Below are 23,542 nucleotides of genomic sequence, written 5' to 3'. Positions count from 1 at the left end.
ATACCTTTCATTTAATGAACTGAAAGTTCTGTCCTATTAAAATATCTTCAGATGTTACATTTTTAAACTACTTTTGGAATAAATACTTTCTATCCACTTTAACTGTTCTGTAACTAAGTAAACACTTAATCTTTGAAAAAGGGAAATAAAAAAATAAAAATTTTCCATACTGTGAAGCAACCATTCTTTTCTATGACCTCAACTAAACAACAGCTGTGAATAATCCAATATCTTACAACTATCAAATTTCATCTTCTTTTCAACTCACAAAGTCTGAAGACAGCTTAACAGTAAGACCACACAAAAAAAGAATTACACTTATAAATATATCTTAGGTGGTAGCTGTTTATATTTAATGTCTTCAAATACTAAAAATAAAGTCCTTAATTAACTATTTTACAGAGACTTTTAGTTATACTGTTTTCTCCTTAATAAAAATAAATCCGCCTGACACAGTGGTTCACACCTGTAATCCCAGGACTTTGGAAGCCAAAGTGGGCAAATCATCTGAGGCCAGGAATTCAAGACAAGCCTAGCCAACAGAGTGAAACCCAGCCTCTACCAAAAAATACAAAAATAGGTGTGGTGGCAGGTGCCTGTAATCCCAGCTACTGTACTTGGGAGGCTGAGGCACAATAACTGCTTGAACCCAGGAGGCAAAGGTTGCACTGAGCCAAGATTACACCACTGTACTCCAGCCTGGGCAACAGAGCAAGACTCTGTCTCAAAAAAAAAATTACATAAATAAATCTTGAAGCACTTTTGGAGAATATCAACAATACCCCATTTAAGACTTCTTTTTTTCTTTTTGTCACCTTGGCTTCAGATATGACTTTTTATTACAACAAATTTCAAAGATTTCCAGAGATACTAAATTCCTTCTCAAGACAAACCATGCTCTTGTAGATTGGTATCAGTGCAGGTGCAACTGCAACTGATTAAGAGTTTGCTACTTCTGAGGGGCAATTAGAAACCACAGGCAAATGTATTTTACTGTTGATTTCTCTATTTCCTCTTTAAAAAGAACAGTTACCAACTTCCTACAAGAATTATGTAGTAAACAGCATACGAGTAAATATTTATGAAGCACTCTTAACACCACTGATTTTGTTTTAAAACAGTAAGACTTCTCTCCTTCCCCCAGTCATTCAATGGACAAAGTCTTACTGCTAGTATAACTTACTTGGCAAGTCTCCGGAGTCAGACTCAATGCAAACAGTCTGATCACTACAGGCCCTGTTCTTAAGCTTGTGAAGAGGGATCATATAAATATGAAGGTAAGAGAGACCCTGGCACTATGGCAAGTTTTGTATTCCTGCAGTATAGTATCTCAAACCCTTACAACCTTTAAGTTGATTTAATTATTGAACATTGTATCATGGTTCTTAGGAAAATAACACTAGCAATGGTACAAGGAACAGGCTTGCAAAACCACCAGAAAAGTCAATGGCCTAGTGGTCTACCTCTCAAAACAGACTACAGCAGACTAGTTTATTACATACTTCATTACTACTTTCATAGACAGTAGTAGGTCTAAGCCAGTAACAAGCTCCTAAAGAAAATTTCACACTCAGCAGAATCTTAACTTTTAATTCAGATGCCATTAATGAGTATATTTCAGAAATAAACATCATGTTACTAATCTGTGAAAACTTTTCACAATATAAAAGAATAAAGTTTACTAAAGACTAATTTGTCTGTTCCCTAGAGCAAAGTATCTTAGCTCTACTTTTTCTTCTTGAAGATAACTATCAGAATTTTCCTAACTGTTTGCTCTCAGTCAAAAGTCAAAAAGAGTATGATCAGGGTTGAGGCTTCCTTGTGGCAGAGATTATATAATGCTTCTTATGTATATAAAATGGGACCCAAATGAAAAGAATTCTACTCTCCTGATAGTACCCTGAAAATTTCCCTGCATGCTTTAACTGATGAGCACACTCCTTGTCCCAAAAGATGAGAAAGGTTCTCTCTCCTCAAAACAGATCTTAATTCCCTAAATCAAAGATAAAACTAACTCGAAGATAAAACTGGGCCTGAAAATCTATACTCCCAGAAGCATTTGCTTTATATAAACAAATTGACTGCAATTTTTTTTCTGTATTTAAAATAATAAAGTCTCTAGTTTAGACTCTGAGAACAAAAAGTTCTTACTGTGAGTTGAAAACGATCCCTGGGGTCAGAGGTGAAGGAAGAAGGGAGAGAAGGAGGCGAGAGAGACAGATCTCCATAGTACCTTTTCTAAAATCCATGGGGCCAAGTGGGTTTCAGAACTCAGTTTTTCAGATTTTAGAAAGGAAACATAGTATACAGGTATATATATATCATATGCTACAAATCAGCTCCTGGCAACAACAGGAGAACTGGGAAAATAGAGAATGTCAATGGCCTTCCTTCAGGTAAGATTTTGCGACCAAAATACTTTATGCTGAAATTAATTTTGGCTCAGATCTTTTCGGACTTCAAAATTGCAGAAAAGGGACTGTGGATCTCTAAAGGGAAAAGGGAATCTTGACAAATAATAAAATATGTTATCACCTAGAATGAAAAAAAACTAGCTGATGCTTAGATAAAAGACATTAAGGATATTTAGGACAGTCTTAAAATGGCTCTAATTACCTACCCAATTGGAAAGTTACAATCATTTCAAGTTATATGTTCTTATCAAAAGATTCAATATGAAATACTTTTCCCTTTAACTTTATTCCAAACTGGGACCAACACTAAACAACATTTTCTAAAATCTGAGTTATGTCAGTACCAAGCAGATAAGTAAATGGGCCTCTGGACCACATGACAAAGTTTGCTAGATATAGTGGGCTTTCCAAATAGGAAAAACCTAAAAGGATGCTGCAGGAGAACTCAAAGATTCCTATCCTTGGTACCAGTGGCCATATAAGCTCAGATTCTCTGAACTGACCTGTGGCCAAACCATGCTTCTGCTCACAGTGGGCCTAGCATTTTGCATTTTTTTCTTCTCCAAAGGCACAAACCTCTTATTTATCCCCAACCACCTCAAAACAACATATGCCTCTAGGACCAAGAAGTTGAATGACTGTAATTCCCTCCTAGCCAGGATACCTGCCACGCCCAACCAAGACTCACAACTCTTGCTGACAGCGGCAGCACATTCGTTCCATGATTGGAGTAGCCATGATTATATTAAATCCAACTTGTATTCACTATATCAGCCACCAATGAAGTGATGAAAGAATACTTATAAGCCAATCTTGCTTATTCTTAAAGCCTGATAATAGCTCATGGGCAAAACTACCAGAAGCAAATAAACTGACAACTTTTCAGGGAGGCTGCCTCCAGAAAGACCTCCATTTAGCAACTAGAATAATCTTCCATAGATTACTACAAATTTAGAGAAACCCCCTCAGTTCAAATTCAGGCACCTTGCTAACACCTAAAACAGAGCTGACAAAATGACATCTTGGGCCAAATAACCAAAATATAGTAAATTATGGTAGTGGTTTTTTGTGTGTTTTTTTAAGGAAAAAAGGTAGTATTTTATGTCCTGTACCTCATCTCAAATAGTTTTATTATATTATTTTGAAGTTCATCCCTGAGTCACCACCCAATGCAATAAAAATTAGTAACCAATCTCTAATCCGTTTACATTTCTGTGTGATCTTTAAATGTGATCTTTAAGTCCCCAAGCAGCTTATAGTAGCTTGGATGACTCACCATGGTCTTTATGAGAGCACATTTTTAACATGGAACACACAAGAGCACATTGAACAAAAAGAAACCAAAGCTCTCTCTATAAAAACTACATTTTCTTTCCAGGTCAACGGTATCTTTAAAAATTACAGGATGATCTGGCTGGAAATAGAGAAAAGTTCAAATAAAAGTCACATTATTAACAAAACTATCTGTGCTTCAGTTTATGAAAATAAGTTTACTTTCTACCAAAACCATTTTTCCCCCTGATGTAATGATCCCTTTTCACAGGCTTCTATAAGAGCAGGAAAAGTTGCATGAAAAAATACAGCTAAAGAATATCCTCTAGAGTTGGGCTTCTCATTAAGGATAGGCTAGCATTCCATTCCACCCTGACCCTTACCCTGCAAAGATGTAAAGCAAAACAGAAGGAAGGCAGTGCCATAAGCCAAAAATGATACAACTTTAGAATTTCAGTTTTACTCAATGATTAATGAAAACATATTTAAATTACAACAAATATGTTTGTGGTAGCAAGCAGAAAATAAAATGTACATGAATTTTTAAAATAAGATTTCTTCCGCTCACTTGCAACGTGTTGCTTCAGGCTACCAAGGGAGTTTATGTTACTTCTTTGCCATTAACAAAAAAAGTGAAGCTGCTCTACCCTAGAGACTCTTAATATTCTCTCCAACCTGTTCCCAGGCATTCTATCCTTTCAAGTTAGGTAATTTTTATTTTACTTACTTATTTAGACTATTCCTCACTCCAGCAATAATTTCAAGTAGCTGGAGAAAAAATATGCACAAAATACTACATTTAAGTGGCGGTGATGCCTTAGCATGGAAAAGGATTTTCAGAAGGTGTACACATTCTGTTCACTATTCTACACTCTACAAAGTATTGTCCACAAAATAACAACATTATGAAGAAATCAACTAAAAATATAAAGTTAAGGTTCTTAGGTACTTCATGACCTTTCAAAATTATTTTTATGCTTGATTACTTCTCAGACTTAATATACACAATTTTATGCCACTATAAGCAACTTTGATTCATTGCTCTTATAGGACTATTTCCTCACTTCCATCACCACAGACAAAACATTTCATTTTATCCCAAGTAAAAAGAATATATACAGTGGAGTTTCCAAATAATAATGATCATAAATTGCTTATCACAATGCCTAGCATATAACAGGAATTCAATAAACACTAGCTATAATACTGGCTATACAATGATTACTAATATAATCATTAGTATTACCTAGAATACTAATTAGAAAGTACCACACTAACAGCAGCTACCATTTTTGAAGCAGCTTTGTAGGAGGAAATATACACAAAACCTTACTTAATCTTCACAAGGATTCTGCAAGCAGGGATTATTACCCACTTTTCACAAATGAAAAAAGTATAGCTCTGATTATTTAAATGTCTTGCCTAGGGCCGTCTAGCTAATAAATTGCAAGTCATCGATTCCAATCCAGTTGTTTGGCTCCTGAGCCCAATTCTTTCCACTACACTATACCGCCTCTCTCACAAAAGGCAGGAATTCAAGGGCTCTCTCCCTGACAAGACTCCAATTAGATTCCACTCCATTTCAATAAGCACAGGTCAAAGAATGACAGGAGTTCCCACCAGTCACCACACAACACATTTGTATACAAGCACAAACATGCTCCAAATGTCAAAATGCATTCTGTTCACAAACTAATAAAGTTTTGTATTGTTACATTAAATAATCAACCAAAGTCACTAACTTTATACATGAAACTCCAAAATTAACATCCATCCCTGGCCTGACAATTTATCTCCCTCTGTGTTCATTTCCCAAAGAGAATTCATTAGCTTTAATTATAACTTGGAGGCACAAAAAACAAATCTGCATCTCCTGACCAAAAGAAATCAAAATGTGAGCAAAAACATATGCATACACAAAAACGTGGTCAGTACTACATTATTTATTGTATCAAAAAGCAAATTAACAAAAATCCCTAAATGTCAAGTAATAAGAGAATGGATTTGTTAAGTTATGCTATATTCATTCCACTTAAGAGCATGCAACTATTTTAAACCAAGTTAATAAAATGAGAAAATGTTAATGGTAGAAGATTAAGTGAAACAAAAAAAATAGGACATAAATGAACTAACAAGCTCTCAACCTTGCAAACAGAACTTTAAGAAAAAAAAGACAAAAGGGAAATAAATCACACAATTGTCTCTGGATAGTGAAATAAAGGTAATTTTGCCCCTTTTGCTTTTTCTGGTCTCCAATTTTCTTTTCAATAATGACTATGTATTAACTTTACATGCAGAGATAGTTTTCTTTTAAACCAACATCGTTACCCAGCACTCTTCACTCATAAATCTACAAATTAGCCAGAAGAGTCCCAGGTCATGTGAAATATAAAACGCACAAAACAATTCAGCATCTTTATTACTTCCCGCAATACTATCCTCCAATTATGTCAAAACTGCAATCTTGAGTTATTTCTCTTACCTACAGAAAGCCAATACTTCAAATTGTCTCAATCCTTTACTTCTGGTATTTTTCCTTCCTATTCCCTACACTAACACCATATCCAATCCTTCACCAGCTCATCCCTAGATTAGCATAAAGGCTTCCAAAGTAAATAAATGCCTTCCTTATGTTAGTTTCTTACCGCTAACAATTTACTCCACCACAGCTAACTATGTGCCAGGTACTATTCTTGGAACTTGATATGTATTAACTCATTGAACACTCCTAACGACCTCATAAGGGTAACTACTATTATTAGTTCTATTTTACAGATTAAGAAACAGAAGCAGAGAGGTTAAGTAACATACCCAAGATCACCCAGCTATTCACTGGTAATTTCTGGATCTGAATGCCTGCAATCTAGCTACACATAGTAATATGTAAATATGAGCTCCCCCAGGAATTAAGCAGTGATGATGAATAAAAACCAGCTTCTCTCACTATGAACTGTACAGGCCCTTGGATACATTTCCACGTCTCTCCTCATGCTATTCCTCACCTGAAAGACAAGTTCTTTTATTCCCTATTTTCCGTATCTCCTTCACAAGGCAACTCTTAACATTTTTCAGTTTTCCTTAAGCCAGTTCCCTGACTCCTCAGCACAGACTTTTTCTTACGGACTCAATTTAAACTGCAATGATGTGCGTTTGTTGACCTCTTCTAAAGTTTGCCTCACTATTTTACTTCCCAATAAATGTCTCCACTTTTTTTTTTTTTTTTTTTTTTGGAGACAGAGACTCCTTCTATCATCCAGGCAGGAGTGCCATGGCGCAATCTTGACTCACTGCAACCTCTGACTTCTGGGTTTAAGCGATTCTCCTACCTCGGCCTCCCCAGTAACTGAGACTACAGGCATGTACCACCACACCTGGCTAATTTTTTGTATTTTTACTGGAGACAGGGTTTCGTTACCCTGGCCAGGCTGGTCTCCAACTCCTGGCCTCAACTGACATGCCCATATCAGCCTCCCAAAATGCTGTGCGTGAGCCACCATGCCCAGCAAAATGTCCCCCCTTTTTCTGAACAACAACCTTCTCCATTTCCCATCTTCCCAAAAACTATTAGTAAACACTGCATAAGTAGATACTAAATAGTTAACTGATGGCCGGGCGCGGTGGCTCAAGCTTGTAATCCCAGCACTTTGGGAGGCCGAGGCGGGTGGATCACGAGGTCGAGAGATCGAGACCATCCTGGTCAACATGGTGAAACCCCGTCTCTACTAAAAATACAAAAAATTAGCTGGGCATGGTGGCGCTTGCCTGTAATCCCAGCTACTCAGGAGGCTGAGGCAGGAGAATTGCCTGAACCCAGGAGGCGGAGGTTGCAGTGAGCCGAGATCGCGCCATTGCACTCCAGCCTGGGTAACAAGAGCAAAACTCCGTCTCAAAAAAAAATAGTTAACTGATAAAAATTAGATACTTATGGCACAACTATTTAACAAAGCAGACTGTCATTCATTAGTCTTTTGAACCAATATATCTAAATGTTTGTCTTCTCATTGTTTCCTAAACACGAACACTTAGATTTGCAATTTGAACAATCCCATCCAAAAATATACTTTCAAGTGATACCCAAAAGCAGTCATATTAAATGATCTTTTACAAAGGCATTCCACACATTGTCCAGAAATAGTATTTTTTTTTTCTTTTTCAGGAGAGCCTTTCTAATAGTGTTACTTTGACTTTCTTTCAGTGAGATTACCCAAGTCTTTGACAATACTAGGTAGGCAATGACATTCCAGGAAACCAATTGTTTAAGAGCAGGAAAAACTATATGGCTTTAATAAGAGGGTGTTATTTATGACCCAATTAAGACTAAAATTTGAAAGCTGTTTACAGTCAAGCCTGGATACCTTCATCTTTACCTTCCCATTTCAAAAGGGTTGTTTAAAAACTCAAAGGATATCCTGAAGACAGAAACTTGAATTTGTGTTTAAATGGCTGAACAGACAAAAATAGTAACTGTAGGTATGCCTCACTGTAGATATTAAACAAGCCTCTACAATGTTGTGATCTACTCAAGTTGTTTTTCAAATCCACTATAAGCAATAACTACTTAAAAAAATACCAATTTGTTTTTCTTTTTTTTTTTTTTGGAGACAGAGTCTCTCTCTGTTGCTAAGACTGGAGTGCAGTGGTGCCACCTCACCTCACTGCAACCTCCGCCTCCTAGGTTCAAGCAATTCACCCATCTCAGCCTCCCAAGTCGGTGAGATTACTGTGCCCACCATCACACGTGGCTCATTTTTGTAATATTAATTGAGATAGGGTTTCACCAGGTTGGCCAGGCTGGTCTCAAACTCCTGATCTCATGTGATCCACCCACCTCGGCCTCCCAAAGTGCTGGGATTACAGGCATGAGCCACCGCGCCTGACCTTGTTTTTCAATTGTTCAGGAATTGTCCTGAAAAGTATACAATACTCAGAATCTTGTCTCTAATTTTTCTATTTTCCAAGTTTGAGTTTTCACATACAGGTTCTCTCTAAAAGAATTTTTTGCTACCTTTTACCTTAGATGAGCCACTTACCAACAGACCATTATCTGTCATAAAATATATTTTTCCCCACACACCTGCTGACTCTGTGATAACTCTCATTAATCACTACAGCTTACCTGAAGCAAACGTCTAACATGGCTCAATATTAACAAGTGTGTATTACTACAAATCATAGTTGCTATAAATTTCAACACTAATAGGTATATAATACGAACCACACCCTGCTCATAACCTTAAAATACCTTAAGTGAAAAGTCAAACCTGGTTTCTTCTCTAAAATCACCATTCCTATTTATATTACAGTTCAGTAAAAACCCACATTGATACAATTTTGGTTTTCCCTCTCTTGATTTTTTTCTTGTTATGTTCAAGTAATGCTATGACAATTTGAAAAGCTTACTCCAAGTTTAACAGGGTAAAAAGGCATTTAGTAATCTTAGCATTTTTTTAATTACCTGAAGAGTGGACACAGTTATAAAAGGCCAACACCAACAATCCTTGTGGTGACAGAACAGTTTCTGTATCTTGACTGTATCACTATCAATAACCTAGTTGTTGATACTGTACTAGTTTTGCAAGGTGCTATTATTGTAGGAAACTGGGTAAAGGGTATATAGAATCCCTGTATTACAACTGCATATGAATCTTTAATTATCTAAAAATAAAGTTTCATTTAATAAAAAAATGGAGCAATTAATAAGAATTCATCTTTCTAGCTATGTATCAATATTTTCATAAAGCCTCTATGTACATCTAAAAATCCCCCCGCAAAAAAAAAAAAGATCAGTAACATTAGAATGAAAAACTGTTTTCAAAAAATTAAAAGCCAGAAAATACTTCCATTTACCTTCAAAAATTTTGAGCAAAAAGAAGCCTACACTGTTACAAAAGTCTGAATTCAATAAGAAAAAGTAACAGCTTAACTTAATAGCTAAAACTACTTTCTAGAGAGAAATATAACAGAGAAAAATACTTAGTATCCACAGATGGCTTACAAAATGACAACATCACTTATTACTCAGATTCAAAATCTAACAAAGGAAATTTTCAGATTTCATACAAACACTTAAATCTACTAAAAACTAAACCCAAAAATTACAATTTAGATGTACACACTCAAACCCTGAAGTTGAGAACAGGGATTTAAACATCCGAACCATTTCCATTTTGTCAATCCTTTTAACAAACTTTCCTTCTATAGACTGCCCTTTCTTTCTATACACCGCCCTAATTAAGAGTGCCTCACCTTTCACTCCTACAGAAAGAAAAGCTACTCTCAAGGTCACTTTCGGAACACTTCACAGAGCCTATCATACCAAGTGAACAAATTCAGTCCTACCATAAGGCAAAGAAAATTTTAACACCTTAATGAAGAAATAACGTAACAGATTCCTTAAGACAAATCAGTTGTAGTCAACATATCTTTATCTCTTCCTTAGTGACTTTTGACAAATAACTCGGCTATCATGAGTTATTTGTTTTGCTTCAGGAGTAAGATTAAAGATAACATCACATAATACATATTGCATTCTTTCAGCTAAAAAGGTTTCTAAAAGTATTATATATTGTTTCTCAAAAACAGCCCACTGTGAAACTGAGTATTCCTCAAAAAAGAAAAATAAAGGAAATTACAATACCCAACTATAAACTCTAGTTTTCCTAAGTTAAATGGCATTAGGTTTTTACAAATGTTACTCCAAAGACAAAACGAAAAACAAAAAAACCCTAATCTTTACTACAGCAGCTCTTCAAAAGGAAAGTCAGATCTTCAGCTCCTTAACAGCTGCAAATACATAGGCATTAGAGTGTATTACATAGTATCCTTTGAAATCAGGGCAGAAGATTATTCAAATGTCAATAAGGTAATAAATATAAACTATAAGTAAAATAATGTTGCTATACCAATTTCTTTTAGACATTCCTTTTAAGAAATGGCCACAGAAAAATCGTTATCTACCAGTACATCTTGATTTGAAAAAAATCACATGCCATTTTATTTCCCAAATTGATATCCATTCACTAACTTATTAAAAGTCATAGCTTTTTTATTACAACTTTTTATAGCATTGAAAACAAACCACACATGAATACTGCTAAGTCCACTGAATACAGGACTTTAAGTTCAAGCTTTTCAATGGATAACAAATTTAACTTTTAAAACTAAAAGTTCCTACTCTAAATAATCAAATATGGTGACCACTGGCAATGCAGAAAAATAATTTTTCTTTGTGTAACGCAAGGTACTGAAAGAAGTCCAACAACTGCTCCAACGCCATGCTTGTAATCCACATCTCAGTTCACACACATATTTTTTAATTTCATAGGCTACATAAATTCTTAATTTGAAAAAGTATAATAAATTGCCTTTATTCTAAAAACAGAATGCACTTCTAATAGCAAGTTCCTACAGTTCATGTTATTGTATCAATGACTGTCCAGTTATATATGTTTACCACAATTTTAGGTGGAACAGAAGGCAACAGCAATATCATGACTCATTTTTAAAAAATACTAAGCATCACCTACCATGTATTAGTCAAAGTACATTTGAAGGTTCCCAAGAATGAACTATTAATTGCAAAAATGAGATGTATTCAAAACACTATGAAGAAATACAGCCATCTTCTACATCTTTAAAATTGTTAAACTTTCTCCACCCTCCCTAAAAAGTAAAAATTTTCAAATGATTACCAGTAAAAGGAAGGAGATGAGAGAAGAGTTGGGACTTGGTTTTTGTTTCATAATGTCCTTTTGATCAAGAATAATGTTAGTCTTTAACCTACTTAAAATCCAAAAGATGCCTTCATTTCACTTACTTGAGATGATTAAGGACATGCTATACTTTCCCCAAAAGCTGTAATTTCATAATTAAAAATGAATTTTAGTAAATTAAATTAGTAGACAATTTTTAAATACAAACTTTTTAGAATGCAGTATAAAGTGTTTCGGCGGTTATGAAATTAACCTTATTTTCTGATGTTTTACTCTCGCAGTATTTTAAGAAATCAACTATCATTTTACCAGGAGAAATAAAATGCACCCATCAAAGAGGAATTACTGAGTTTCAGCCCAGAGATTTGACAGTTGGTTTTCTTAAGATGATGGTGCCATGGCTTTAGTTATTTTTTTCATCTCTGAGCACAAAGAAATTTAAATTAAATAAAAAATCACAGCTTTTGTACACTGGAATAAACCGTGCTTCTCAAATATTTAAAAATTATGAGTTTTTAAAAGTTAAAAAAACAGAAACTGAATACTTAAGAAAAATGGGATAAATGTTTAATAATGGAGCACGGCAGTCATAAACGTACTAAAAGTAAATTTAAAGACAACAGCACTAGTGTGTAGAATCTACTTTAACTTACTCTAAACATTATCATAATGTAATCTGGATATAGGACAGAATTCAGTAATCGAATAGGTATCATTTAAAAATAAATCTAAGTTTCTGATCATTCTGAAAATTTACCCCATTAACATTTTAAATAATTGTCAACGAAGCCATTGATTTCCTACAGATTTCTGAAGGAACTGTCATCTTTTAAGATTAATACTGTAAATCTTACTAATTATCACTTGACTCAAGTGTACCTTTTATATACATATATTCAATAAGATTTAAATGTCATGCTTTCTATTTTTCTACTAAAATGTGTCATACCACGAAAATATGAGTCTCTGGTTTAAGACATCATCTTACCTGATCCACTGAACTGACTGCTTCCCAGTGTGGTTGGTCTAGTTTTCCCACTATTAACAGGTGGGGAAAACATCTGCAAAATAATCCAAATGTTATCTGTTAGTCCTGAAATTCTACCTTGCAAACAAAAGTCCACCAAAACCATCAATCAGTTACTGTATTTCAGAGGGAAGTTAAAATAAAATTGGAGATACTTTCAGATCCAGAGAGGCAAATACACTGAGTGATACTAATTCCTGATTAATTGGAAATAATGGTTACATATGTTCTGAAGACTCTATCATTTACATGGAAGACTCCAAGATTATTAAATTTAAACAATATATTATTCCCCTTGATCTACACTGTGGAACTAAGTGAATCTCATTACATTTACATTACATCTTAATATACACATACAGTCAAAATCATGGCCAATTAAATTACTACATACAGTAAGGATTATAACTGAGTTGTTTAAAGCAGGTATAGGCGCTGCCTCCTAACAGCAGTTAATGAAGGAATTAAACCCATTAAAAAAACCAGTGGGCCCTTCTGTTTCAGTTGATTTTTTAAAGTTATTTCCTATGTTAAGAACATAATATGCATACATACACACAGATAAATAAAAGTACTCTGCTCAGAATACTGGAAATTCTAGATCTGGACTGCCTTTCCTGTAGCTGACATCTTTCAGGTACCATAAACTACATCTGATATTAGAGAGGAAAATGGTGAGGAGTGTTGAAGAAAACAACAATACTTTTTCATATGAAGTACAAGATCCCTAATAATCATCCGGGAAGGAGGTTGACTCAACCAAAACTCATAATTACATTGTTCTCCTTTTAACTAGTTAAATCAAATGACCCCTCTGGCATTAAAGTTTTAAATCTGCAAGTCTAGACATTACATCAAAGTTCAGGTGTCCAACTTGGGGGAGCTGGACTCCAGCCCTGAGAACTACTGCTCAAGCACAAAACAGATGGAGTTCACGCTGCCTAGTCTCCACGTTGCTTCTCCCCACCCTTTTTTTTAAAAAAAAAAAAAAAAAAAAAAAAAAAAACAACCCTCTGCAGAACCCCAAGATGCCGTGAAAAGCTCTCATACCGCACTGAAGTCCAGCAGGTCGCTCAGCTCCTTGTCAGTCCCTATAGCGGCCATGCGTTGTTGCTGGGGATTCATCTTCGGCCACTTCTAGCAAGTCCTAGGGCAGAGGAAACGGGCTCAACGAGAGACCACCGAGGCCCCAAGTGTGTGAAGGGACAGAAAGAGGTACTGGTGAAGAGGAAGAGCGCTGGGGGCGCCGGTATGACTTCCAAGACCCGGACTCGCTCCCACCGCCGCGCAAGCAGGGGGCGGGAGAGCTCAGTACCCGCGCCGGGTCCCCGAATCCACGCGTTCCTTGGCGCGGCCCGAGAGCGACGCAGCGGCTCCCGCAACTCGCCGCCTCTGCCTCAAGTTTCCGAACCCGTCTCTGCCCCCCTCCCCGGCGACCCCTGCTCCGCGCCGCCGCCGAGTGCTCGGCGCGCAGGGCCCGGCCGCGGCTGGGGTCTCGAGGAGCGGGGTGAGGGGCAATTCGGCGTCCAGCGAGCGGAGCGGCGGCGAGCGGAGATGCGAAGTGACTCACTCGCTCGGCAACAATAGAACTGACAAGTTGCAGGGAACGAGCCGCTCGCAGGCCCGCGTCTGCGGCCGCCGCCGCCCGGATGTCCCCGGCGGGCCCAGGGGGTCGGAAAGCACCCCCAGCGCATCCAAGGGGTGTTTTTAAAAAGAAAACAGAAACGCCGACAACTAGTCTCGCTCTCGTCGGGCGTCCTCCTACCCAGGCTCGGCCTCCTCCCACTTTTGCTGCCTTGCCCGGGACCTACGAACAATGAGTCTGGCTCCGCGGCCGAAGCCGCCCGATCTCCCGCGCGCCCCAGAGCCTGGGCGCCGGCCCGAGTCGAGCGCCGAACGGGGCGCACAGGCCGAGCGCGCCGCCAGCGGGCCTGAGCGCCCGCGACTCGCGCCTCCGCCCCCACTCCGCTCCCCAACTTGGAGGGGACCCCGGGTCTGGCACTGTACAAAGGGGCGCAGAGTTGAGGCGCGGGCCAGGGGCGCCCCCGCTCCGGCAGGGACGCCGCGGCGCCCCGCGGCCCCCAGCCCTGCCGCGCCTCCCCCCTCCCGCTCACTAGCCCGCAATTACCTGCCGCCCCGTCTCCGCATCCAACCACCCCGATTAAAGTTCACTTTGGCCAGGAGAGCGGGCTCGGGCTTCCCCTTGTACCGCCCCGCGGCTCGGTTCACTTTGCCCCGCACGAGCTCTTGGGTCTGGGCGGGGGAGGCGGCTTTCGGGCCTGGACGCCCCTTCCTCCCGGGGCGGGCAGTCAGTCCCCCCGAATAGAACTTGTGGGTCTCCTCAGGCGGACATTTTTTTCGCTGAGGCGGCCTCAGCACCGCGCTCGGCTCGCCTCCGGATCCCTCCGCGCCGGGAAGAGCCCCGGGTTAACCCTTCCCTCGCCGGCCCGCTCCGCCGCCTAGGAAGTGGGGCCAGCAGAGGGGGTGGGGAGGAGCCGGCGGAGACGGGGGAGGAGCCGCACCGCGGCGGGTGGACAAAGCCCGCAGTCGAGAGAGGCGGCACGGAGTTGGGGCAGGCGGGGAGGGGCTGGAGGCGCTCGCAGGCAACTTGGGAAGCAGGCCCGGACCGCTCGCCGAGGAGCCCTCGTCCGGCTCCCCTGGGAGCGGGGCGGCGGGCACCGTGGGCGCCTCCTCGCGTTGGTCTTGTTGGGTCTTGGACCCCGAAGCGGAGCGACGAAGACACAGCTGTGGGAGCATCTGGATCCGCCGCCCAAGGCTCCCGAGCCTCCCGGAACCCGAGGCCGCAGAGCACGGAAGGCTGCGGTTCCAGAGCAGGTCACGCTGGACGCCACCCTCAGCCGGGCCCCGAGGCTCCGGCCCTCAGGAGGGCTGCACTCGGCGCAGACACTGCGCGCGTGGGGACCGGAGACCCAGCCTCCTCGGCCGCTCCGGGAGTAGGCGCGGTCGGTCAGATGCGCTGCTGAGCCGAACGCTGGAGAAAGGGCAAAAAACCTCCCTCAAAGCAGACAAAGCAGGGTGAGCTTCAGGTTCTCAGATACCCCACTCACACAGACCCCGCATCTCCAGGCACCTCCTCCCACCCGAATCCCGTTCGGAGCCGCCGAACTGCACGTCGGACGAGTTCTTGGGAATCGATCAACCCAGTCTCTTCACCTCCCAGAGACAGCCCGGGGCGGCTCTGTCACTCAGCCACTGTCTTGTGCGCCAGTTCTGAACTTGGCCTCCAAGAAGCCCCAGAGTAGAAGGAAGACAAAATAAACCTCGGTTCTGCGATTCTGGGCTGGAAGTGAGATTTTCTTGAATGGCAGCCAGTGTTTTGACTCTTAGGTCAGTGAGTGTAGTCAACACCGGTAAGGCCCACTCAGAAGAAACACTGAAGAAAGAAGACACTTCCAGAATAACAAATGGAAGGAAGCAGCCAAGGCCTGAGGACAACATGGCAAGAAGGAGCCTTTGGATTCCGGGCTGGGATGGAAAGGGAGGTAGATTCACCCACCATATGCCGTTACTGTACTTACTACAGTCGTCTCTTTGTATCCGTAGGATTGATTCCCGGACTCTGGATTTTTTAAGATGTTCATATACTTTTAAATCATTTCTAGATTAGTTATAAAACCTGATACAATTTAAATGCTGTGTATTAATTGTTAAGGTGTATTTACAGAATAATCACCCAAAGAAATCTCCACATTTTCAGTACAGATGCAATCCTGGTAAGCCTAACTACATTTTTTATTTCAATTGGTTGAATCCTCAATTTTGGAAACCCCAGATATGGAGGGCGGATGGTACAACCAGCTGTCAGGTGGGTTTCCATGTCTTTCCATTGACTCTACCTGAACCTTATGACTGATCCTGTGGTAGCCTAGACTCCCCAAAATAGCCACTCTTCCTTATCTTGGTAAATAAGCCCAGTTCTTAGTCACGTCCCTCCTTTGCCTACCTACAGGAGCATATGGTTCCAATCTAAGCAACTCACCATAATTCCAACCTAACTCAGCATAATCCCATTCCCTGCCACAGTTATTGGTTGGCAATGGGCGTGACACATTTCGGCCAATAAGAGGACCAATTTCCTGGTCTTTCAAAGGCAACCCCTTCTCTCTGCGTGTCCTCAAAAAAAAAAAAAAAAAAAACGGGTCTTCTGGATGGTGGGTAGCCATCTTCCACACACAAGGTCTGGGTTAAAATAAAGCAGACATTAAGAAAGCAAACAGAGATCTAATCTTTGGTTACTTTTTTTTAAGTCTGGCTCTGTTACCCAGGCTGGAGTGCAGTGGTGGAATCTCGGCTCACTGCAACTTCCACCTCCCAGGTTCAAGTGATTCTTGTGCCTCAGCCGCTGGAATAGCTGGATTACAGGCACTCGCCACCATGCCCGACTAATTTTTTTTAATTTTTAGTAGAGATGGGGTTTTACCATGTTGGCCAGGCTGGTCTTGAACTCCTGATCTCAGGTGATCCACCCACCTCAGCCTTCCAAAGTGCTGGGATTACAGGCATGAGCCACCATGCCTGGCTTTTGGTGACATTTTTAAGGCTCTTAATCAAGCAACTCATGATCTCAGGTGTATCTTCGTTGATTAGACTAATGGGATTCGAATTTTCTGTTGTTCGTAATCTAGTGTGGTCTACACAGTACCAGCCCAATGACCATTTTTTTAGTAGCAAAGACATAAATGTCAGGTAGGAAGTCTGATTAGTTAACTTTTAAGGTCCCATTCCCATGTGTTTTAGTTCGTTCTCTGCTGCTGCTAACAGAAATACCATAGACTGAGTGACTTATAAATAACAGAAGTTTATTTGGCTCATGGTTCTGGAGCCTGCTAAGTCCAAGAGTATGGCAATAGCATCTCAAAGGCCTTCATGCTGTGTTATCCCATGCAGAAGGGCAAATGAGCACACATGACAGCATAATCCATTCATGAGGGCTGTACTCTCTTAGAAGTCCCTTTTAAAGGCCACACTTCTCAATACTGTTGCATTGGGGATTAAGTTTTCAACACGTGAATTTTTAGGGGACACATTCTAACCATACCACTGTGATAAGATTCTATGACTCCATGGTAAAAATGGAGAGAAATCTTGGGATAGGAGAAGGTATGTGATCCCATATGTAGAATTTATGCTGTTTTCAATATTTTTTTCTCATTCTTCTCACTCAACTAGTGCAGAGAAAGAATATCATATCTGCCCAAACCTTCAGTCATAGGGGCTCCCTCATTCCTTAGGGACTGACTGGTGAAGTTTTTCTTATCTGTTATGGCCCATATAGTTTTACTTTGTAATTTATTTTCCTTATTAGATTGTGAACCCCTTGAAGGTTACAACCAACATGCATCTGTCAGTACCATGCTCCTAACGTAGTGCCAACAGCATAGTAAACCCAAAAAGGAAGAGCTGGAATTAAATCTATCATTCATTTAACATTATGGCATGAAATTATTTTTCACAATATAGTCTACAGGTGTCATTTTTTTTTTCCTGTTACCAAACCTGGTAGAGATACGTGTCATTTTTAATAAGAAAATGATTCCCACCAGTGAATCTCTTGTAATACCTCTGATTTATATGAAAAACAAAAAATATAAAAAGTGGAGTTTTGTATCACTGATAACTCATTTCTGGGCCTTTGCTGGCCCAGCTAGATAAAGCCTTTATCAAAAAGGTCAGAGAGAAACAACTAAGTGATATAAATTCAGTGTTGATTAATAGTACTGTTTCTGTAGTATAAGTTAATCACTATCAACAAATTAATATTGAGAAGTATTTAATGTGCATTTCTTATATGCAAGGCATGGTGTTAAATGTTTCAGGACAGAAAGCCTAAAACCTGTATTGCCCTCAAGAAGGTTATAATAGATTTTTTTTTTTTTTTTTTGACACGGAGTTTCGCTCTTGTTACCCAGGCTAGAGTGCAACGGCGCGATCTCAGCTCACTGCAACCTCCGCCTCCTGGGTTCAAGCACTCCCGTCTCAGCCTCCTGAGTAGCTCGGATTGCAGGCACATGCCACCATGCCCAGCTAATTTTTTGTATTTTTAGTAGAGACGGGGTTTCACCATGTTGACCAGGATGGTCTCGATCTCTCGACCTCGTGATCCACCTGCCTCGGCCTCCAAAAGTGCTGGGATTACAGGCTTCAGCCACCGCGCCTGGCCAGATTTTTTTTTTTTTTGAAACAGGGTCTCACTCTGTTGCCCAGATTATAGTGCTGTGGCACAATCTCAGTTCATTGCACATTTGCTTCCTGGGATCAGGTGATCCTCCCACCTCAGCCTCTGAAATACCTGGGACTACAGGCACGTGCCACCACACCTGGCTAATTTTTAAATTTTTTTTGTAGAGACAAAGTATCACTATATTGTCCAGGCTGATCTCAAACTCCTGGGCTCAAGTGCTTCTCCCACCACAGCCTCCCAAATTGCTGGGTTTGATTATAGGCACGAGCCACCATGCCCAGCAATCTAATAGAGCTTGGTTCACTGTCCATTCACTGTAACCTACTACTGGACAGACACAGGAATTCTGTCAGCATGATTTCAGTCCTTGCTTTTTAAGAGCACCCCCTCACACACACATACTTTATCTTTGAACACACCTAGGCATATTTTATCAAGGACACCTGAGTTGCCCAGAGAAACCTTTATAGTCAAAAGGAAAAGCAACCAAAGCAATGGACTTTTTACTTCCTTGGGAGATGGACTTGACTGGCCCCTTTTAAGAAGACAAATATTCTAAAAAGCTGAAAAAAGGAGAGGGAAGAGAGTCAAGTCAGGTGTTTACTTGATGTAGTAAATTGCTATCTGGATGGAGTGACTGGCCTCCTAACATTATCCACTAGGATCCAAGGTTGATGGCTACTAGACTGTCTGGTAGCTCTCTGCTACTGCCACCACACCCATCTAATTTTTGTATTTTTAGTAGAGACAGGGTTTCACCATGTTGGCCAGGGTAGTGACGAACTCCTGACCTCAGGTGATGCACCTACCTCAGCCTCCCAAAGTACTAGAATTACAGGTGTGAGCCACCACGCCCAGCAGTATTGGGTATCTTTTTAAGGAAGGAGCACCGGCCGGGCGCAGTGGCTCACGCCTGTAATCCTAGCACTTTGGGAGGCCGAGGCGGGTGGATCACAAGGTCAGGAGATCAAGACCATCCTGGTCAACAAGGTGAAACCCCATCTCTACTAAAAATACAAAAAATTAGCTGGGCATGGTGGTGCATGCCTGTAATCCCAGCTACTCAGGAGGCTGAGACAGGAGAATTGCCTGAACCCAGGAGGCGGAGGTTGTGGTGAGCCGAGATCCTGCCATTGCACTCCGGCCTGGGTAACAAGAGAGAAACTCCGTTTCAAAAAAAAAAAAAAGGAAGGAGCACCTAACTCACATGAGTTTATAATAGCATGATGGAAGTCAGCTACACAGATTTGTATAGGCTACTCCCGTAGATTAAAGATTGCCAAAATAGATACTAAGAAAAATAAAAAAGGCAAGAATACTTACCACATCAAAGCATGTGAATAAATCCTCCCTTTTGCCAACAAAGTAAAATTTGTACAGACTAAAAACTTAAATATTTGGTGACTTGCCAGTCATACAATCAGAATAGGGAAGGGAGAGCTGTTGTTAAAAGAATTGTTGTTGGATGTGGTGGCTCATACCTGTAATTCCAGCACTTTGGGAGGCCGAAGTGGGTGGATGGTTTGGGCCCAGGAGTTCAAGACCAGCCTAAGAAACTGGGAAACCCTGTCTCTGCAAAAAATTTAAAAATTAGCTGAGCATTTATATGCCTATAGTTCCAGCTGCTCAGGAAACTAAGGCAAGAGAATTGATTGAGCCCAGCAGGTTGAGGCTGAGATGAGAATGTCCTTTAATAGCCCAAAAATGCCCTTTAATGTAGTATGATTTTTAAACATGGTGGCCCACATCTGTAATCCCAGCACTTTGGGAGGCCAAGGGGAGGATTGCTTGAACCCACAAGTTAGAAACCAGCCTGGGGAACATGGCAAGACCTTATATCTACAAAAAATAAAAAAATTAGCTGGGTGTGGAAGTATGCACCTGTGGTTCCAGCTGCCTGGGAGGCTGAGCCAGAGGATTGCTGGGGCCCAGGAGGTTAAGTCTGCAGTGAGCCATGTTTGCACTACTGCACTCTACCCTGGGTGACAGAGTGAAACTTTGTCTCAAAAAAAAAAAAATGTTTTTTTAAATGATGGTCATTCATCATATTAGACTATGACAAATAAACATTACCATTCTTCTGCAGGTTTGATTGTAAAGGTAGTCAGTAGAAAGTTATGAGTGAAGATTTAATTTTATTTTTCAAAAGCTTGAGTACTTATAAATTCAGCTGCTGTTCTGTAGACTCCTAACTGCCTCTGGCGTTTGTTTATTCTTTCAGTTTTTTATCAATTGAATAAATATCTATTAAGTACATACTTTGTGCCCAAAACTGTCTTCTATACTTGGATTATACTAATGAAAAATGAGGAAAAAAAGTAAAAAAATTCCTGCCTCCATGGAGCTTACATTCTAATAGGTTGTCATCAGTCCCTGTTGGTACTCACCATCAGTTTTTAAACTTTCAAATTCCAAACAAAGACAGGTTAAATGGGTAGAGCAGAATAAGTAAACTAGGGTTTTTTTTAGATTTTGAACATAGTTCTATTTGTTATCTTGGTTCCTAGGCACCTGCCTTTTCAAATACGTGGCAGAAATGTATTCCAAAAAGGTATTTGGTGTTTGGAATGCTTCTCTTACTGTAGCAAGTAACTGAGATCTAGCTATTTGAAATATGTGTATTGGAAGCTGGGTGTGGTGGTGCGCCATTTGTTGTCCCAGCTACCCTGAATGCTGAGGTGAGAGGAGCTTGAGCTCAGGAATTAGAGGCTGTAGTGCGGTGTGACTGCACCTGTGATAGCCACTGCACTCAAACATGGGCAACAGAGCCAGACTTCATCTCAAAAAAGGAAAAAAAAAGAATGTGTGAAAGTCTTGTTCTATTGCCCACTTGCTTCCAATGTTGTTAAACAATGGATGCCATTTTTTACTTTTAGTCTTTTCTATTTGTCCTTTTTTGTGTCCTGTCTGGAAGCTTAAAGATCTTCTCTTTATCTGCCATATACTCAAATTTCCCGATCACATACTTTGGTGTAGCTCTATTTTTATCCATTATAGTGTCCACTTGATGAATTCATTCAATTTGGTAACTTGTACTTAAATTCAGAGAATTTTTCCCAGATTATTTCATTTACTTCTGATTTTTTTAAGCTCTTATTATTTGCATTCTGAACTTATTGAACTAGTCTTCTCTTTCTGCTTTGCGGTCTAGGAAATTTCCTTAAATTTCTTTTCTTTTCTTTTTTTTTTTTTTTTTTTTTGTCAACAGTGACCAGGCTGAAAAATCCTGTTCTAGAATGATCTTAAACACTGTAAGTATCCAGTGGCATCTTCTATGAGTCTAACAGTTTTGTTTTCTTTTTTCTAGAAAGAAACTTCCCAGTCCTCTTCCCTCTCTAAGTTCTTGTGACTAAAATGTTCTCATATTGCAAGACTTCTTTTCCCCAAAAGTCTACCATTTCCTTTTCCAATTTATTTTTTTATTATTATTTTTTTTAGTAGGTGTGATGTGGTACTGATAATAATGTATGTTTTGTGGATTTGGGGTGGAGGGTTCTATACATGTTTATTAAGTTTACTTGTTCCAGGTCTGAGTTTCAGTCCTGGATGTCCTTGTTAATTTTCTGTCTCGTTGATCTGTCTAATATCGACAATGTGATGTTAAAGTCTCCCACTATTATTGTGTGGGAGTCTCTTTATAAGTCATTAAGAACTTGCCTTACGTATCTGGGAGCTCCCGTATTGGGTGCATATATATTTAGGATCGTTAGCTCTTCTTGTTGCATTGATCCTTTTACTATTATGTAATGTCCTTCTTTGCCTCTTTTGATCTTTGTTGCTTTAAAGTCTATTTTATCTGAGGTGAGAATTGCAACTCCTGCTTTTTATTTTATTTTATTTTTTGCTCTCCATTTGGTTGGTAAATCCTCCATCCCTTTGTTTTGAGTCTTTGTGTTATTCACTGAGTTTACTTGTTCCAGGTCTGAGTTCAAATCATAGATGTCCCTGTTAATTTTCTATCTCGTTGATCCGTCGAATATTAACAATGTGGTGTCAAAGTCTCCCGCTATTATTGTGCTGGAGTCTAAGTCTCTTTATAAGTTATTAAGAACTTGTCTTATGTATCTGGGTGTTCCTATATTGGGTGCATATATATTTATGATCATTGACTCCTATTGTTGCATCGATCCTTTTACCATTATGTAATGTCCTTTTTTGTTTCTTTTAGTCTTTGTTATTATTAAAGTCTATTTTGGCCGGGCGCGGTGGCTCAAGCCTGTAATCCCAGCACTTTGGGAGGCCGAGGCGGGTGGATCACGAGGTCGAGAGATCGAGACCATCCTGGTCAACATGGTGAAACCCCGTCTCTACTAAAAATACAAAAAATTAGCTGGGCATGGTGGCTCGTGCCTGTAATCCCAGCTACTCAGGAGGCTGAGGCAGGAGAATTGCTTGAACCCAGGAGGCGGAGGTTGCGGTGAGCCGAGATCGCGCCATTGCACTCCAGCCTGGGTAACAAGAGCGAAACTCCGCCTCAAAAAAAAAAAAAAAAAAAAAAAAAAAAGTCTATTTTGTCAGAGACGAAAGCTACAATTCCTGTTTTCTTTTTTTTTTTTTTTGGCTCTCCACTTGATTGGTAAGTCTTCCACCAACCCTTTGTTTTGAGTCTTTGTGTGTCCTTGCTTATGAGATGGATCTGGATACAGCAAACTGATGGGATTTGACTTTTTCTTCAATTTGCCTGTGTCTTTTATTGGGGCATTTAATCCATTTAAATTTAGGATTAATATTGATATTTGTGAGTTTAATATTGTCGTTTAATGCTAGCTGGCTATTTGCCCTTTAGTTGATATAGGTTCTTCATTATGGAGATATTCTTTACCTTTTGGTAAGTTTTTGGGATGACTGATACTGGTTGTTCCTTTTTGTGTATAGTGCTTCTTTTAGAAGCTCTTGTAAAGCAGGCCTGGTGGTG

At 40.1% G+C, this 23,542-nt stretch overlaps 2 protein-coding genes across 8 annotated transcripts in view; both read right to left on the bottom strand.

Moving 5' to 3' along the window:
- TCF12 (transcription factor 12) overlaps positions 1-14,816 on the bottom strand; it is a 370,294-nt gene extending 355,478 nt beyond the window's left edge. For 5 of the 7 annotated variants that reach the window (XM_039468699.2, XM_039468700.2, XM_039468695.2 and 2 more), the window contains exons 1-3: positions 14,554-14,816; positions 13,476-13,572; positions 12,387-12,459 (exon numbers count right to left, since the gene is read on the bottom strand). Coding sequence is in view for 5 of the 7 variants with exons in the window: in XM_039468695.2 (XP_039324629.1) it covers positions 12,387-12,459; positions 13,476-13,550 (148 nt within the window). In the remaining 2 variants the exon portion in view is untranslated. Of the gene's footprint in view, positions 1-11,502; positions 11,537-12,386; positions 12,460-13,475; positions 13,573-14,553 lie in introns of those variants that run through there. The other 2 variants (XM_039468698.2, XM_074393825.1) reach the window with 2 other exon arrangements.
- LOC141582216 (uncharacterized) overlaps positions 14,767-23,542 on the bottom strand; it is a 34,090-nt gene continuing 25,314 nt past the window's right edge. The window contains 2 exon segments of the mRNA XM_074389838.1: positions 14,767-15,198; positions 15,200-15,417. Of these exon segments, the coding sequence (XP_074245939.1) occupies positions 14,767-15,198; positions 15,200-15,417 (650 nt within the window).

Source organism: Saimiri boliviensis, chromosome 2, assembly GCF_048565385.1.
Source record: "Saimiri boliviensis isolate mSaiBol1 chromosome 2, mSaiBol1.pri, whole genome shotgun sequence".
Lineage (NCBI taxonomy): Eukaryota > Metazoa > Chordata > Mammalia > Primates > Cebidae > Saimiri > Saimiri boliviensis.
This window is presented reverse-complemented; position numbering and strand designations above follow the sequence as displayed.